The sequence below is a fragment of the Equus asinus genome, chromosome 5 (assembly GCF_041296235.1).
Source record: "Equus asinus isolate D_3611 breed Donkey chromosome 5, EquAss-T2T_v2, whole genome shotgun sequence".
Taxonomy (NCBI): domain Eukaryota; kingdom Metazoa; phylum Chordata; class Mammalia; order Perissodactyla; family Equidae; genus Equus; species Equus asinus.
Window position 1 is genome coordinate 41,707,492 of NC_091794.1, and position 18,463 is coordinate 41,725,954.

The following is an 18,463-nucleotide window of genomic DNA, read 5'->3' on the forward strand; positions in this document are numbered from 1 at the left end:
TGCTACATAAAGGTGAACAGTAAAAATTAATCCAGTGTGTTAGAAGTCATAATAAGTGGTTACCCCTGGGAGAGAGGATAGAGGCTTGAAGGAGTGGATTCTAGGGTCCTAGGAATATTCTGCTTCTTCATCTGGATCCTGACACAAGTCTGTTAAGTTTGTAAAATTCACTGAGCTGGACACTTACGATTGGTATACTTTTGTTATGTTATACTTCAATAAAAAATTAAAACAAAACAAACAGAAATGAAGTTTCAAGATGTAAAATGATTACATAGCACTTTTAAAACACACGTGCCTTCAAAGTAGCTTAACATTCTGGTCTCTATCACATAGCCACTTCAGGTTTTCTAGAATTATATTCTTTTCTGAAGTAAGAGAATACTGCTTCCGATGTTCTATAAGGTATGTTGTTTTCTCTGATAACTATCTACATGACTGTATTTCAAACCTTAAGGGAAAAAAATAACTTACATCTTCCATGTATTCTGGCTCCGAGGCAGAGGCATCCCAACGGTTATTCAGAATGAAAATATTAGGCTTGGAAAGTCGCTCATTTACCTTGTGAAAAAACTGTTTTTCCTGAAAAATATCAAATACCCAATAGTATGTTCACTTTTAAAAGCTCTCTTATATTTACATATATAATTAAAGCTTTATTTTCATCTAAAAGTTTGAACCATTTAGACAACAGAGATTCACACTCATTGATAAAGGAGACCAAAGCACTCTGAGCATTAAACTTTGCAAAGATAGGAAAATTAAAATATAAGACGGCAAAAGTGAAGATTTGCCTGCTCCTGCCATGAATCTTTTTTGCAAATCAATTTAACAAATATTCATCTCTCTCTACTATATGCAGGACATAAAAGGTACTGCTGTACACGATGGTCGATATTTTCAAAAATCAACCTCAATTCTTTTTTACTATTTAGACTAACTAAATTAATAACAATGTAAGACACGTGCACAACACATCATAATAAACAAGAGAGAAAGGTATGTGCCATAAACTCTATAAATAAAAGCTATGACTATTCAAAGGAAGGAGACTATCTAGTTGAAATTAGGAAAAATTCCATATTGAAGAAAGTGGTGATAAAGATGAGCTTGAAAGTAGTGATAACAGGGCTTTTTCAGAAAACAAAAGATGGGAGGGGGAAGAATTGGGGGCAAAGAAAAGCATAAACAGAGGCACCAAAGTCAGAATGTGTATCAAAGTTTGCTTATCCAACGTTCAAATAATGCGGTTACTCCAACACAGATTTTAAACATTAATTTTTTATATCATCAGGTTATAAACAACTGTCAGCACTGTCAAATCAGGCTCGTCTATGTGACAGAGATCGGGCCACACAAACTAATAACACAGTGGCACAGTGATACAGTAACAAAACAGAGGTCTTGCTGGTAACACCTAGGTTATGATGACCTTTGGCCATTTACATACTTTTGATGACAATTTTTAAAAATTATACTCTAGTTTTGGATATCAGCTATCTAAACTCTGGAAAGTTTATTTGGGATGAGTATGGCTCTAGACATTCACATAAGCAATGTAAGTCTGACAGCAGCTTTGAGTGTACACAGGTAAACTGGAAAAGGAAAAAGTTGACAAAATTCAAAATATGAAAAGCCTTGCCTGCCAGATGGGGGGTGGGGTGAGGGTGTTACATTTTATTCAAGAGGCTTAAGCCAATGTCCTAACAGCCCATTCCTTCCGAAACTGGGAAATAACCACAGTGAATGTCAACAACACACACATATCACACCTTCAACTCAAAGATCCTCTAGAAGCTAGAGCCATCAAATGCTAGACTGCTACTGAAACGCTGGCAACACTCAGCCCTTCTGGTCCCATGCAAACACAACTCCTTTGTTCACCCTTGATATTAGAGGGTCTTCCCAATCCATAATTTGGACTTCCATCACTTTTCAGAATTAAAACAGATACCATCTCATTTCCTACCACTCAAACATAATAGTATGATTAAATCCTACCGTGTTCATTAGTGTTGATTCAGAGTTTGCAACCAAAACGAAGACATCAGCATCTAAGCAAAACTTATCAATCCAGCTATCCAGCTCTGTAGTGACATCTGTACCCGGACTAATAGGAATAAAAGAAGAATTGTATTATATAATATTTTTTGAAAAGAAAATTTGGAACATAGAAAGATAACATTTTAAACTTTTATGAGTTATGTAAAGCCTAAAGGACAGGATTTCTACCAGTCATCAGTATGAAGCCTAGGAGATTTAAATTACTTTCTCACCTATAAGAGAGAAGTTGTGGCAAGTTAAGAATCTGTGCTTTAGATACTTCTATATGTTTATTTTGCTGACAAGGAAGTCCCAAAGTCTATCCAATTGACAACTTAAATGCTAAAAAAAAGTTTATTTACGAAAGACAACCTTGTGATTTTCGACAAAGCAAGTAACATGATCAACATTTTAATCTTTTAAGTCTCTATGCTTTGGAAGGCTGAAAAATAAATACTGAAAAAAAAAAATTGGCTAATACATAATGAAAAACGACAGTGCAAGTAGCTATCTCCAGAACAGCTCAAGGAAGTTTAAGTGCTTATAAGCATAAATAAAAAAAAGTAAAACATCCTCTGCTAGACATAAATTTAATATACAATCTATACTATAAAAATTATAGTGCAACTGTCCATATACTGGCTTTATGTATCCTGCGACAAGTTGGCAAGATGACAGGTTAGGGTCATGGATAGTCTGTCTATGAAATAACACAAAATTAATTAGGCAATATTATATTTAAACCAAATTATTTCTATTTCACAAGCATCTTTTCTCTCATTTGAACTACTTCTGCTGAGTACAGTAGTCCCCCCTTATCTGAGGTTGCAGGTTTTGGTTACCCACGGTCAAGTGCAGTCCAAAAATAATAAACGAAAAATTTCAGAAATAAACAACTGATAAATTTTAAATTGTGTGCTGTTCTGAGTAATGTGATGAAATCTCACGCTCTGTCCTGCCCTGGACATGAATCATCCCTTTGTCCAGTGTATCCACAGTGTATATGCTACCCACTTGTTAGGTCACTTAGTAGCCGTCTTGGTTATCAGATCAACTGTCAAGGTATCGCAGTGCTTGTGTTCAAGTCACCCCTATTTTATTTAACAATGGCTCCAAAGCACAAGAGTAGTGATGCTGGCAATATGGATATGCCAAAGACAAGCCATAAAGTGATTCCCTTAAGTGAAAAGGTGAAAGCTCTTGACTTAATAAGGAAAGAAAAAACATCGCACGCTGAGGTTGCTGAGATCTATGGTAACCTTTATTATAGTATATTGTTATTTTAATTATTAGTTATTGTTCATAATCTCTTACTGTGCCTAATTTATAAATTAAACTTTATCACAGGTATGTATAGGAAAAAACACAAAATATATGGGGTTTGGTACTATCCACAGTTTCATGCATCCACTGGGGGTCTTGAACATATCCCCCTGGATAACAGGGGCTACTGTACTTGAAACACATTACTAGTTAAAAAAATATCTACTTAGAGTTATCTAGATACCTACAATTAGAGGCCCAGCCACTTACCCAAACTACAACATCGGTCTTAGGAAAGAATCAAAGTAGCCATCCTTGAAATTTCTTGTAACAGAACTAGACTGATAAATTGGCACTTTTATGTAATCATTAAAAAACAGAAGCCCATACCTTATGTGTTCCTTAACCATCTAGCAACCGGGAACAAAGCAGCGACTGTACATTTTAAATTTCTATGTACTACATGCTAAAGCAAGCAGTATTATTCTATGAAACATTTACAAGGAGAAAATGACAATTCATAGGTAATTTTACCTGTCCACTAAAACCAGGTCATCTCTCAAGAGGGCACATTTTGCCTTTGGCCAAAACACATGTACAAGACAGCCAGCTTTCAAGTCTTTGTCCATATGAAGGGCATGGGCCAGCTGATTAACTGTCTATAGTGGGAGGGAAAGAAAAAACAAAACTCTACTTATAACAAAATTCAATAAAAATTAAAACTACTATGATTTGGTACATTTATTTTTGCAAAATGTGCAAAAAGCAGAACATTAAATAATTTGAAATAAAACCATCTGAGCAATCTTGAGAAACTGAGTTTTACAAAAATTACCAAATAGAAAAAAAAATTGGTATCCTTAAAACAGTTTACTCATACCATTCTGCAAAGACAATCAAGGCCAGAAACATTCTAAATGCTCAACAAACAGAACTCTGGCAATGGAATCCTACACAACCCCTGAAATTGATATGGTTTGTATGAAAAGAAATTTAAAACATATTAAGAGAAAAAAAGAAAATCAGAAAATAGCACACATGATATAAAACCATTTTGTTTAAAAAATACAGAGAAAGACAAATTTAACTCTATACCAAAGGATTTCCACTGGTTTGGGGAAGGGTGCGAATTTTGGAGTTTCTTTTCATTTTGCCTATTTGTCTTTTCTGAATTGTCTAAAACAAATGTGTATTGCTTAGTAATAAGAGGGGAAAACAGAAGCTATGTCATTACTAAAATAGATTTTAAAACACCTTAGGAATAAGACCAAGGTGATACAAGAGAAGCTCAATACATTCTCTTTTAATAAAGGATTTTTTTCAGTGGTAGTTATTTATTCCCATAAGCCTGCTTGAAATCAACAACTATGCCTTCTCTTTCCATTTAAATTCACTGAAGTATTTCTGTTTCTCAAGATGACTTCCATATATATTTATTAATGTATTAATTTAATACCTTTCGCGTGTGTTAAATTAACTATACAATAAATACAAAGGGCTTTAAGACAAAACTAATAACCAAGGAAAGCACATTGGTACACATTCCTCTATGGTTCATTTGTGATTTGTATCAAATCTTAAAGGGAAACATCTATTTTCAAATGGGCACAGTAGCACTGATCAGGGTTGAAGTGAATCTCCATAGTGACAATGTTAGGTAGGGTGTTTTTGCTTGCTTTCATAAACTTTTTGATAGAATTTTAAACTTGTACTAAAATCCTGATGCCTCACCTATAAAATTAAGATAAAAAGAGCACCTATCTGACAGAGTTGTGATGAGGTTCGAGTTACTCCAAGGATTTAGAATCGTGCGTGGTACACAGCAAGCGTGCCATCAAGTGTTAGTTATTACTGTCGCCTTTCTTTTACTAAGTAAACCATTACAGCACGAGACTCAATTTATTTACACCTTAAAGCAGGTCATTACTTGAGGAAAACAAATTTAAATTTTGGAGAGAGGAGTAAAAGAGCATGAAGGAAGAGGATTGCAAGTTGAGAGCACAGGTCAGGAAAAATGAGATGATTAAAAATATCACACACACTTGACTTTGAGGATCTAAAGCCACAGGCAGTTTGAATTCTGATTTGATAAAAAGTCTTGATTATAAAGCAAGTGATTCCTTTGTATGGGTTACAAGTATAAAAAATATTTTCATAAATATCATCTCATTTATTCCTCATAACTAATCTGAAGGGTATTAAATAGAGTTACCTGATCTGGATCAAACAGCAAACTCACAGAACAAGAGTTAGACCCATGAATTCACCTAGTTTAGCAAAAACGAAAATGGCATGGATCTTCAAACACTGAACTTTTGCATTTGTGAGAGAGCTCTTAAGACTTAAGAGAAAGCGACCATAGTGAGAAACAGTGCCTGTACCAAGTGCTTTCACTTCAGAGTCAACATCTTGCATCCTAATTTCTTTCTTTCTTTCTTTCTTTTTGGCTGAAGTAACCTAGGGCACAGAATTCCTTAAGAAATTTATGAAAAGTAGAGAACTGCCATTGGCCCCTATCTGATAAAGTTATAACATTTATTCATGAATATACTTACTAAAGGCACAGAGGTGTCAAAAACTGATTCCAGGGCCCACCTTTTTAAACAAAGTTTTCTTTTTTTGTGAGGAAGACTGGCCCTGAGCTAACAGGTGCCAGTCGTCCTCTACTTTATGTGGGATGCCACCACAGCATGGCTTGACAACTGGTGTCAGGTCCGCACCCGGGATCCGAACTGGCAAACCCTGAGCTGCCGAAGCAGACTGCACAAACTAAACCAAATAGTTTAAAATAGTTTCCAGAGCCCAATATTTTAAACAAAGTTTTCTTTAAAAAGACAAGATCTGAGGGGCCAGCCCCGTGGCCAAGTGGTTAAGTTCATGTGCTCGGCTTCGACGGCCCAGGGTTTCATTGGTTTGGACCCTGGGTGCGGACACGGCACTGCTTGTCAGGCCACGCTGAGGTGGCATCCCACATGCCACAAGTAGAAGGACCCACAGCTAAAATATATAACTATGGACTGGGGAGATTTGGGGAGAAAAAGCAAAGAAAATAAAAAAAAAAGATTGGCAACAGTTGTTAGCTCAACTGCCAATCTTTAAAACAAAAAAGACAAGATTTGAGATTAAACAGCAACAACACAGTTCAATAATGTTCTTTCTCCTGGGAACCTTGTTTAAAAAAATTAATACTTTTAACTCTAATTTACTTCTGTTTTAAGTTAAGGACAGGTTTTATTCTTCTAGTAATTTAGCTCTGAAGCAAAAGAATTTTAGAGAATTCAAAATATTAGTGATGGCACTGAAAGCTATGAATAGAAATATTAATGGTTCTTCCATCTCCAGCAATGCAGACATCTTATGAAAAAATTTTTCAAAAGAACAAGTTAAGGGGCCAGCCAGGTGCTACAGTGGTTAAGTTCGCAAATTCTGCTTCTCCGAGGCCCGGGGTTCACCGGTTCGGATCCCAGGTGCAGACATGGTACCGCTTGGCAAAAGTCATGCTGTGGCAGGCATCCCACGTATAAAGTAGAGGAAGATGGGCATGGATGTTAGCTCAGGGCCAGTCTTCCTCAGCAAAAAGAGGAGGATTGGGAGTAGTTAGCTCAGGGCTAATCTTCCTCAAAAAACAAAAACAAAAGAAAGAACAAGTTAAGAACATTACTTCAGGTACATTATGCAGCTAAAGGGCAAATATCATACCTTCACGCTCTTTTTTTCTTCTGATCCTTCTGTCATAAGATAGGCTCTATCTCCATCAGTTCCTTCAACACTCAGGAAGCAATTGGTTGTGTGGCCAATCCCACTAGGGAGGACTTTATCCCACAACATTGCATTGATAACAGAGCTCTTCCCACTGCTTGTCCTGAAGAATGAATATACAAAATCATGAAAAACAAAACAGTAAAAACTTTCTTCTTTCACTGGGTCTAGGACCAACTTTTTTAGAATTCAAATTTTGTTAAAATATCATCATATTCCACTTTTAATGAAAAAATCGACAACATGACTCACACAAATATTAGCAACATACATTTCAGAAAAATAGAGGAAAACAAATCTCATCTTTCCTATAAAGCTATCCTTGCCTTTTCTATCTTTCTTGCTTCTTGTGGCAATTTGAAATCACAGCTCCAAATTCTGTGACACTCTTCCCATCCCAAGATGGGTTGAGATGTCCGTCTCCTTAAATCCAGGCTGGACCTTTTTCACATCCAAAGCTAATAGTTATTTCTCCTTCTCAAGTAGGACAATTGAGTCATCGCCTCTCCAGGAGCCCTCCTCCCTCCCACTCCTACTCCACCCTAATCTGAGGTAGGGCCTCTTTTATGGACCTACCTCGTACTAGACTCTGTGTAAGGCCCTGAGAACATGGTCAAGTGGGAGAAGCAGGCAATAGAAACAAACAAAACAACAGAGTTTCGTGGGAAAGTTCCAAAGGACGCAAACAGGGTGCTTTAACAGAGAACAACAGAAAAGGAACACTCTAGATAGAGTGGCCAGAGAAGGTTTCTGAGGTAGTACCACTTAGCATGGATCTGAAGAGTGAGAAGGAGCCAGACACAGAACAAGGGATAGAATTCTAGGGAGAGGAAATTGCAAGTGCTAAAGCTCTAAGATGGGAAATAGCTTAGAAGGTCCATGAGGTTAGTTTAGTGAGTAAACAAATGCCTCTGTTGATACAGAGCACATGATATTTGAGCAACCAAGTATGAGCCTAGTCACGTCTTTGACTCCCCAGTGCCTCACAGAGAGCATGGTACATAGGTAGCTAACAAATGATCCTTAAAGGAATGTTTAAGCTGTGGCAGAGACCACTATCACTCCAGACGGGCAAGTTAACAAACAGCACTTCCCACTCTCCTTCTGGGAACCATGTGGCTAAGAATCCTTTTGGAAGACACATCCGATAATGAACAGAAATTTTAAAAAGTCACAAGTTATACATATCATTTATCTGTACTTCTATTCTTACTACTGGCTAAGAAGCCAATTCTTAGAGAAGAGCATCTTTTAAAAATATGATTGACCTTCATAAAGCTTCATTTTATACCAGGAACTAAAATGAACAAGTTCATATGCATGCTAATTAATAGCTTTAACATTTAACACAGGCAGAAACTGTTGTCAGAAAAGTGGGAGGAATATCACTTGCTGAAACATCAGAAACAAAGCTGAGGATATGACCAAGAAAAACTGATTTCTGGAAACTACCCTTGAGAATAATAAAGGATTAGATTACCTGCCGAAAAATGCCACTTTCATGTGTCTCCGAGACAGCACCTCACCAATGACAGAAAGCTTGTTTTTATACCCCTGTATTTCTATCAGATCATCCTCAGTAGCTATTCGATCAAGTTCTGGATTCTTGAATGTTCCTGCAAAATTGAAATGGTATTAGACGAAGTGATATAAATGAATAGTTAGCCCTCAGGGGCCGTCCCTGAGGCCGAGTGGTTAAGTTCGCGTACTCCCCTTCGGCGGCCCAGGGTTTCGCCGGTTCGGATCCTGGATGTGGACATGGCACCGCTCGTCAGGCCGTGTTGAGGTGGCATCCCATATGCCACAACTAGAAGGACCCACAACTAAAAATATACAACTACGTACCAGGGGGCTTTGGGGAGAAATAGGAAAAATAAAATATTAAAAAAAAAAAAAATAGCCCTCAGTATCCGAGATTCAACCAACTGCAGATCAAAAGTCCTACAGTGGCTGCATCTGTACTGTACACGCACAGACTTTTTTTTGTCATTAATCCCTAAACAGTACAGTATAGTAACTCTTTACATGGCATGTACATTGTGTTAGATATTATAAGTGATCTAGAGAGGATCTAAGGCAGACAGGAGGATGTGCATGGGTTATATACACAAATACTACACCATTTTATATAAGGATCTTGAGCACCGTGAATTTTTGTATTCACAGGGGGTCCTGGAACCAATCCACTGTATTAAGTTAATTATACAATGGACTACCCAAGATACACATATACTTTGGCTTTCTTTTATATTAACATGCCATTTGAAAAGTAAAAATGGGGCTGGCCCGGTGGCCAAGTGGTTAGGTTCGCGCTCTCCGCTGCAGGCGACCCAGTGTTTCGTTGGTTCAAATCCTGGGTGCGAACATGGCACTGCTCATCAAACCACGCTGAGGCAGCGTTGCACATGCCACAACTGGAAGGACCCACAACAAAGAATATACAACTATGTACTAGAGGGCTTTGGGGAGAAAAAGGAAAAAAATAAAATCTTTAAAAAAAAAAAAGAAAAGTAAAAATGCCCATAGTATCTGAATATTTGATGAAAGGTAAACGCTTTGTTGCAATGGGTCCTAAGAATCCTGCACAAAAGAATTTCAAAATTACTAAAAGTTACAGGGACCCAGTCAAAAGGGTATCTATTATTCATCTGGGTCTCAAAAATACAAAATACCCATCTAAGACGAATATGCTTTTCTGAACAGAGAAACTAGAATCTAATATCCACCTATTATTGTTCCATCCAGACTGGATCTTCAAATCTTGGGCTGAGAAAGGGGATCCACATGCTAAGAAAAAAGTGAGGTTTGAATGGGTACCCCTAAGGATTAAAGCTACGGGTCAAGGAGGTCTCCAGGCTAGGGAAGACTTTGCTACCTTATTACTTCTTGTCTGCTTCCCACAGGGATGGAGCAAAACAGCTCATTTAACATGAAAAGAGAATTGAGGATTGTATCCCATTCCCGTCAGGTGTGGGGGTAACTGCCCAGCCCAGCCCTAACCTCGTCCCTCCTCCAAGGATATGGTAGCTGGAAAAGCCTGGGTTCGAAAAGTAGAAAAGCCTTTTTTCAGTTTTGTCTATATTTCAGGAATCTACATTTTTACATTTATATATTTCTCATCTCATTTTGAAGGTGAAAATATGGAGATTCACTTAGGTATCTAAATGATCCTAATTAGACACAAACATTAACACAGCTTACTCAGGGCTCACCCAACTAAACGTAAGCTTTATATATCTCATCAGTGCATTAATAAAATATGTGCAATTTGGTGAATAAAGGTATGACTACCTTCTTTATCACTACATTCACCTGTGTTTGTCATTTTATTCTTGCTCTTCTATGTTCTTCCTGATTTATTTGCTTTGTCTCTTTTCTGCAACATTTTTTGAGGTTCTAGAGCCAGTAAAATCAAACAGATTCTAAAGCTGCCATTCACCAGCTCCCGGCATAATGCTCAATCTCTAGTAGGCTCAACACACAGAAGATATTACTTTTAACTGCATTTTCACTTCCTATCAACTTTTTCTCCCCCAAGGAAGGATTCGCCCTGAGCTAACATCTGTTCCCAATCTTCATTTTTTCCCCCTTCCCAAAGCCCCCCAGGGCATCGTTATATATCGTAGCTATAAGTCCTTCTAGTTCTCCTATGTGAGCTGCCACCACAGCACGGCAACTGACAAACGAGTAGTGTGGTTCCACGACCAGGAAATGAACCTGGGCCACCAAAGCGGTGAGAGCCCCAAACTTTAACCACTAGACCATCAGGGCTGGCCCCTATTAACATTTTTGGAATAAAATATTATTCAAAAGTCACTGTGCCAGCTCAAATTCTTTCCAAAGGATTCTATATCAGTAGTTTTTTTTCTTATTCAACAAGAAAAGTGGCCGGCCTGGTAGTGTAGTGGTTAAGTTCTCAAGCTCCATTTCGGTGGGCCGGGGTTCGCCGGTTTGGATCTCAGGCACAGACCTACACACCACTCATCAAGCCATGGAGTGGTGGCATCCTACATACAAAACAGAGGAAGACTGGCACAGATGTTAGCTCACAGACAATCTTCCTCAAGCCAAAAGAGGAAGATTGGAAACAGATGTTAGCTCAGGGCCAGTCTTCCTCACCAAAAAAAAACAACAAAACTTGAATTATCTCAGGTTTGGTGACAGGGACACAATAACAAGGCATAACTCCTACCCTCAAGGAGCTCAAAATCCGGGGAGGGAGGGTTAGGAGGGATGAGGGAAAAAGTCTGATTCTGCCTATCTACCAAATGTTTCCTCATTGTCACTGGAGAAGTTAACAGAATCCCTCCCTTTTCACTGTAACCTCGATGGTCTTGTAAACTTAAGAACCAGAAAAGATTTCAACAATTACGACCAAAGCAGTATTCCCTAGTAAGACATTCCTCACCACCTTTGTTTGAACAATTACACTCATTTTAAGAAAATGTGTTTTGCCCTTTTCTCACTGCATTCCAGCCTCATTTGAGAAGATAAGATATGTCTGAGATCTTGGCTTAACTGCTGATGTGGGAAGGAGATGAGTATAATGGCTAAATGTGGGCTGCCCCATTTTCAGTCTTGGCGTTTACCAGCCGTGTGATCTTGGGCAAGTGGCTTAACTTATCTGTGCCTTGATTTCTTCATCTTTAAAATGAGCGTGATTAAAATCTGCTTCAGTGTTGATATGACGATTAAATGAATCATTAATTTAATAAAGTGCTTAGAATATCACATACAAGCACTAACTTCTTAGTTGTTACTAATGCCATTTAATTTTCCTTCTTTGGAGGGCTGAAATGGGTTTGTTAGGGCATCACTCACAGTTTATAGCACAGTGCCCTATGCATGTGTTCAGTAACTAAGGTTGAAAGAGTAATGCACCTTTGTGTATTTTCAACAGTAATTATTTTTAAAACTTAGAGGAACTAACCTTCAACAAAATGTGATCCCTCAGTAACAAACTCCAGTAACTGGTCAAAGATTGCAGTAATTGCCTTCTTAGCCAGCACAAAGTGCTTCAGTGGAGAAGCAGTTTCCGCCATTATGCTACTGGGGGCAGAAAATAAAAAGTTAGAAAAGCACAAATTAAACAGGATGATAAAGACATGCAAATTAATGACACCTTCTGGCAACACTGATGAACTCCCCGATTAAATAAATTAAACAAATTGACAAAATACTTTTAGATAACTGTTTTTCCGGGACAAGCGCTTTAGTCAGACAAGTTAAGACCACCGTGAACTCTATTGGCCAAAATCTTGGTTGCAATTTCTACTTTGGTGAAGACGAAACTAAGTGGCTAAATTGTGACCGCACGTGACTCTTAAGTACATCAGAGAACAGGGTTAGTGAGAAGCAGCCAAGTTCAGAAACAATAACTAAGTGATTAAGTTTTTCAACCTGGAGCTCTAGGTGGGTGGAGGTGGATATGCAAGGTGAGGAAATAAAATTCCAAGATCATAACGCAATACCGACGTTTAGAAACAGCAGCTCTCTACAACAAATCAGGAGGCAAGGCTTAAAGGGAGCATTGACGTTTCCAGCCAAACTAAGAAGAACTTCAAAAAATATTAGTAAATTTTTTTTTCCTGGCAGCTTCTCATGAAAAAGACAGCAAACAAAAACGATCACACATCAGTCGAATCCTGGTGTGTCTGCGCGTGCAACGGAGCCGACTGGCCATCAAGGTTGAGCCGCCCAGAGGGTCAGGAAATGACCGAGCGAAGGAGCAGCGTGGGAAAAGCAGGGAGAGGACAACGACCCGGTTCAGCAGAGTGTGGACACCTACCTCGGGGCAAGGCCTTCCACGCCCGCCCGCCCGCCCGCCGGGCTCGGGCCAGACCCGCCGCCGCCCCGCGCGCGCCGCCCCGGACAGGGCGCCCCCGCCGTCGGCTCCGTCCGGCCTCGCCTGCTCCGCGGGCCCGACCCGGCCCCGCTCCAACCTCGCTCGCTCGCTCGCTCCTTCGCGCAGGACCGCGGCGGCGCCTCGTCACAGAACGTCCCGCGCACGACTCCCCGCCCCCTGTCCCCGGCCGCGCGAAGGTCACACCGAGCAAAGGGAACTGGCCAGCGGCCAAGGCAGCGGGCACTCACCCTGTCCCGGTTCCCACTTGTCACCCAGCAGCAGCAGGTCAGCCACAGCCCTCTGGCCGCCTCATCTTCCCAAGCGAGGCCAAGAGGCTGGAAGCGGCAGGAGGCGTGGCAAAGGGCGGTCACTTCCGGTCTCTTGCCCTCCCCGAGTTTGTTTGGCTCCGTCGCCGGAAGTGCCTCTACGCCGACCGCCATTTTTCTTAAGGGCAGAAGGCAAGGCTTGTTGTGGGCAGGGAATGACAGGAGGAGAATGGTTTTCTGTTCATTCTCCAACTTCTGCTTCGTCTCCCATCTTTCTTCAAAGTTTCTAAAGCTCTGCCCAGCCTAAGCATAGCTAGCTGCCACTGGCTGGTTTAGTGAGAGAGAGCTAAAAGGAGGTGGGGGGAGGTGAGATGAGGTGAGGTGTTTGGGCTTGTAGGCAAGAGGGATTTCTGCTTGCCCGGCCAGGAGCAATAAAATAAAATCTTTTGACCTCTCCGCAACTCTGTCCTTGTGTGATTGGCGTCCTGGGCTTGCAGTACAGCTCTGAGTGTTTGTCGAATTACTTTAGAGGTGACAGTCAGGAAATTGGTGTATCTTTGACTAATGCTTCTCAAACTTAGTACTTAGAAATCACCTGGGAATCTTGTTAAACTGCAGATTGATTCACTGGACCTAAGAATGTGCATTTCTAATATCGCTGGAGAGCTGCTGCTGCTGCTGGTTTTTGCATGGTTCGGTAGAATGTCCTGTGGATTTCTTTCCAGAGCTGGCAAGTGAGATGCAGTTTTGCAAGTGAAACCACTTAAGCTTCCTGACTCTCAAGTACTTCATCTATAAAATTCGAGCACTAATAATACCTACCTTATGGGTTGTTGTGAAAATTAAATGTGTCTATAGCATGTAAAGTGCTTAGAATAGTGCTGGGCATATAGTAAGAGCTGGATAAATAAATAAATATTCTTCTACTGGAAAAGATTAATATCAACAAGAAAATGCAATAAATTAGATCATTTCAGACAGTGCTTACTACTCTGAAGAAAAAATGGCAATGGGATAGACTATCTGAAGGAGAGTGAAAAAGACTGAGCCACATAGGGTGATCTTTTCTGAGAAGGTGATATTTCCTTGCTTTTCCCAGGAAGTCAATTCTTGGAATATCTGGAGGAAGAGTGCCTAAAATAGTGGGAACAGGAAGTCCAACAGCCCATAGGAAGGAGAGGGGTATGGTGGATGAAAAGAAAAAAGGCCAGTATGTCTGGGAAGTAGGGAGGGAAAAGGACAATAGGGGAAATAACTTTAGAGAGATAGGCAGGTATAGAACCATATAGGCCAAGATCGGAAGTGGCTTTTATTCTAAGTGCAATCAATGGCTTGCTGTTTTAAGCTTGGGGAGTGATATAATCTGATTTATGTTTTAAAAGGTCACTTTGGTTTCTCTGTACAGGTACTGGACTGTACAGAGATTCCACACAATGTTTATTAAAGAGCCCGGTCCATTGCTGGAATTAGAGGCATTCCATAAAAAAATAGCTTTTCTTTTAGGAAGATTAGCCCTGAGCTAACATCTGCCACCAACCCTCCTCTTTTTGTTGAGGAAGACTGGCCTTGAGCTAACATTCGTACCCATCTTCCTCTGTTTTACATGGGCTGCCTGCCACAGCATGGCTTGTCAAGCAGTGCATAGGTCCACACCCGGGATCCAAACCGGTGAAGCCTGGGCGCAGAAGCAGAATGTGCAAACTTAACCTTTGTGCCACTGGGCCAGCCCCCAAAATAGCTTTTAATATTAGTAATATGCTAAAGCCCTAGTCATATTTGCAAAATAAGCTGGAACCATTTGACTTCACAATGTCTTATGCTCTTTAATCCCTTATCTCCTCTCCCCACCCTCTCTCCTCACACCGTAAACAAACACACACACATAAACACGGTATGCTAATCTTTTCTGCTAAGAATCCTTAGAATTGTACTCCCATCAAACTTTGCTTTGCAATAAAGATCTATTGAAAAAATAGATCTTTACCTATTTATCTAAAAAATTTCACATTATGAGGCAAATGACCAAGGGCAGTCTCATACTTGCCTAGCAGTAGGGTTTCGGTATCAGTCAGGGTTCAGAAGGTAAGAAATTTATTGCAAGAAATTGACTTATGTGATTGTGAGGGCTAGCTAGGCAAATCCAAAATATGCAGGGCAAGCCATTAGCAAGGACACAATGGCAGGAACTGACATTGCAGTCCACAGGCAGGATTCCTTTTTAGGGAAACCTCAGTTCTGCTCTTAAAGCCTTTCAGCTGATAGGATCAAACCTACCCAGATTACCCAAAGAAACCTCTTTACATAAAGTCAACTGATTATGGATGTGAATCACAAATACTCTCCCAGCAACACTTAGATTAGTGTTTGATTGAATAACTGGGTACTGTAGCCTACCCAAGTTGACACATAGAACTGTCACACCTTTATAGGCTATTTGGCAAAATGATACAAAATTTGTAATGTAAAGGCCTTTTGACCCAGCGATCCTAGGAAAATAATCAAAGATGCAGACAGTCGCTTAGCTATAAATATATAATCAAATATTATAAATGTATTCAAAAATACAAATAAGTGTATAATAATCAAAATACTGTTTATGATTAAGAAAAACTGATTAAAAACAATCCTAGTGTTCCCCTGGAGGAGGTGGGTTAAATAAATTATGGTACCTGTACAGGATGGAATATGATGTAGTCATTAAAGTGTGTTTTAGAAAAACACTTGGGGGCTTGCCCCGTGGCCGAGTGGTTAAGTTCGCGCGCTCCGCTGCAGGCAGCCCAGTGTTTCATTGGTTCGAATCCTGGGCGTGAACATGGCACTGCTCATCAAACCACGCTGAGGCAACGTCCCACATGCCACAGCTAGAAGGACCCACAACGAAGAATATACAACTATGTACCCGGGGGCTTTGGGGAGAAAAAGGAAAAAAATAAAATCTTCAAAAAAAAAAAAAGAAAGAAAAACACTTGACATAGAGAAATGCTCACCAGATTGCCACACTATGTAAAAATATGATATTTTTGTAAATCATATGTAATACATATATTTTATTTCTGGATGGTGATGTTACATGTGATTTTTTTTCCTTTGTACATGTCTATTTTCACATTTTCTGTATTAAGCATGTATTTCTATAATGAGAAAAATGTAATAAATAGTTTATATTTTTAATTCTTAATAAAACGTATACATGACTAGTAACAATCCTAACTGATAAGCACTATAATTTACAATGGTGTTAGGGCATTAAGCAAAAAGGAATGAAATTTTGAGGATGAATTTCAACCATTGACCAGCATGTGGAGGGGGAAAGAATTTACTACCCTTGAGATCACGCATACGTCCATTCAACAAATCCATATTTTTTTTTTAAGATTTTATGTTTTTCGTTTTTCTCCCCAAAGCCCCCCAGTATATAGCTGTATATTCTTAGTTGTGGGTCCTTCCAGTTGTGGCATATGGGACACCACCTCAACATGGCCTGATGGGCGGTGCCATGTCCATGCCCAGGATTCGAACCAGTGAAACCCTGGGCTGCCTCAGCGGAGCACACAAACTTAACCACTGGGCCAGGGGGCTGGGCCCAACAAATACATATTGAAGAAGAAATCTTTTAATGGAAAAGCACGGAACTTGAAATCTGAAGACCTTGGTTCAAATCTAGACCATGCCACTTAATAGCTATGTGAAACCCTTAACCACTCAAATCAGTTTTGAACACAGGCAATCTCAAAGGGAATTTTTCTTTATTTATATTCTTTGAATTTTTAAAATCATGATGGTATCAGGGCTGGCCCGGTGGCATAGTAGTTAAGTTCACGCACTCCACTTTGGCGGCCCAGGATTTGCAGGTTCGGATCCTGGGTGCAGACTTAGCACTGCTCGTAAAGCCATGCTATGGCAGCATCCCACATAAAATAGGGGAATATTGGCACAGATGTTAGCTTAGCAACAATTTTTCTCAAGCAAAAAGAGGAAGGTTGGCAATAGATATTAGCTCAGGGCCAATCTTTCTCACAAAAAAAGAAGAGAGGGGCCAGCCCAGTGGCGCAGCAGTTAAGTTCACATGTTCTGCTTTCTCAGGGGCCGGGGTTTGCCGGTTCGGATGCCAGCTATGGACGTGGCACTGCTTGGCAAAAAGCCAGGCTGTGGTAGGCATCCCATGTATAAGGTAGAGGAAGATGGGCACGGATGTTAGCTCAGGGCTAGTCTTTCTCAGCAAAAAGAGGAGGATTGGCAGTAGTTAGCTCAGGGCTAATCTTCCTCAAAAAGAAAAGAAAAGAAAAGAAAATCATGATGGTATCCCTTCATTAGCTCTGCAAATAAGAATTAATTACATGTTTAATATAATTATTGTATTTTAAAGTAAAAGTGGCATTGCATGTTATAAATTATATTACAATAACGGAAGTTTTGGGGCCAGCCCAGTGGCGCAGAGGTTAAGTGCCCATGTTTCACTTTGGCAGCCCGGGGTGTGCTGGGTCGGATCATGTGTGTGGACATGGCACTGCTTGGCTAGCCATGCTGTGGTAGGTGTCCCCACACATAAAGTAGAGGAAGATGGGCACGGATGTTAGCTCAGGGTCAGGCTTCCTCAGCAAAAAGAGGAGGATTGGCAGCAGACGTTAGCTCAGGGCTAACCTTCCTCAAAAAAAAAAAAAAAAAATGAAAGTTTTAATATAATAAATAATTTAATCCATAGCTTTTCTTTTATGGAACAGACTCATAGACAAAAACCAGCAGAGTAAACATAAAGAAGAAAGAAGAAAAAAAGTAAAATGTAAAGGCTAAACTAAATAGAGATTAACAAAAACTAAAATTTATAAATTTGACATACCACTACCAACTGGTTTTTTTTTTTTTAAAGATTGGCACCTGAGCTAACAACTGTGGCCGATCTTTTTTTTTTTTTTTTTTCTGCTTTATCTCCCCAAATCCCCCCTGGTACATAGTTGTATATCTTAGTTGCAGATCCTTCTAGTTGTGGCATATGGGATGCCGCCTCAACGTGGCCTGATGAGCAGTGCCATGTCCGCGCCCAGGATCCGAACCCTGGGCTGCTGCAGCAGAGCATGTGAACTTAACCACTTGGCCATGGGGACGGCCCCCCAACTGTTTTCAAAAATGTAAAAACAAGAGAAGACACAAACCAAAGGAGAAATAACTCCAGATATATAATATCATAAATGTCAGTAAATTTGAAAACTTAGACGAAGTGTAAAATTTCTGGGAAATAATCAAAGACCAAAATTAGCCCAAGAAAAAATGGAAAACTTGAAAGAGCTAA

At 39.9% G+C, this 18,463-nt stretch overlaps 1 protein-coding gene across 4 annotated transcripts in view; it reads right to left on the minus strand.

Moving 5' to 3' along the window:
* Window positions 1-13,291, minus strand: part of MFN1 (mitofusin 1) — a 34,303-nt gene extending 21,012 nt beyond the window's left edge. Inside the window, exons 1-7 of one of the 4 annotated variants that reach the window (XM_014838353.3) lie at window positions 13,159-13,291; window positions 11,996-12,114; window positions 8,546-8,681; window positions 7,006-7,168; window positions 3,841-3,965; window positions 2,002-2,110; window positions 475-582 (exon numbers count right to left, since the gene is read on the minus strand). In XM_014838353.3, the coding sequence (XP_014693839.2) occupies window positions 475-582; window positions 2,002-2,110; window positions 3,841-3,965; window positions 7,006-7,168; window positions 8,546-8,681; window positions 11,996-12,107 (753 nt within the window). In that variant the 5' untranslated portion in view covers window positions 12,108-12,114; window positions 13,159-13,291. Of the gene's footprint in view, window positions 1-474; window positions 583-2,001; window positions 2,111-3,840; window positions 3,966-7,005; window positions 7,169-8,545; window positions 8,682-11,995; window positions 12,115-12,853; window positions 13,048-13,158 lie in introns of those variants that run through there. The other 3 variants (XM_014838354.3, XM_014838355.3, XM_070509380.1) reach the window with 3 other exon arrangements.
* Window positions 13,292-18,463: the final 5,172 nt, after the last annotated feature.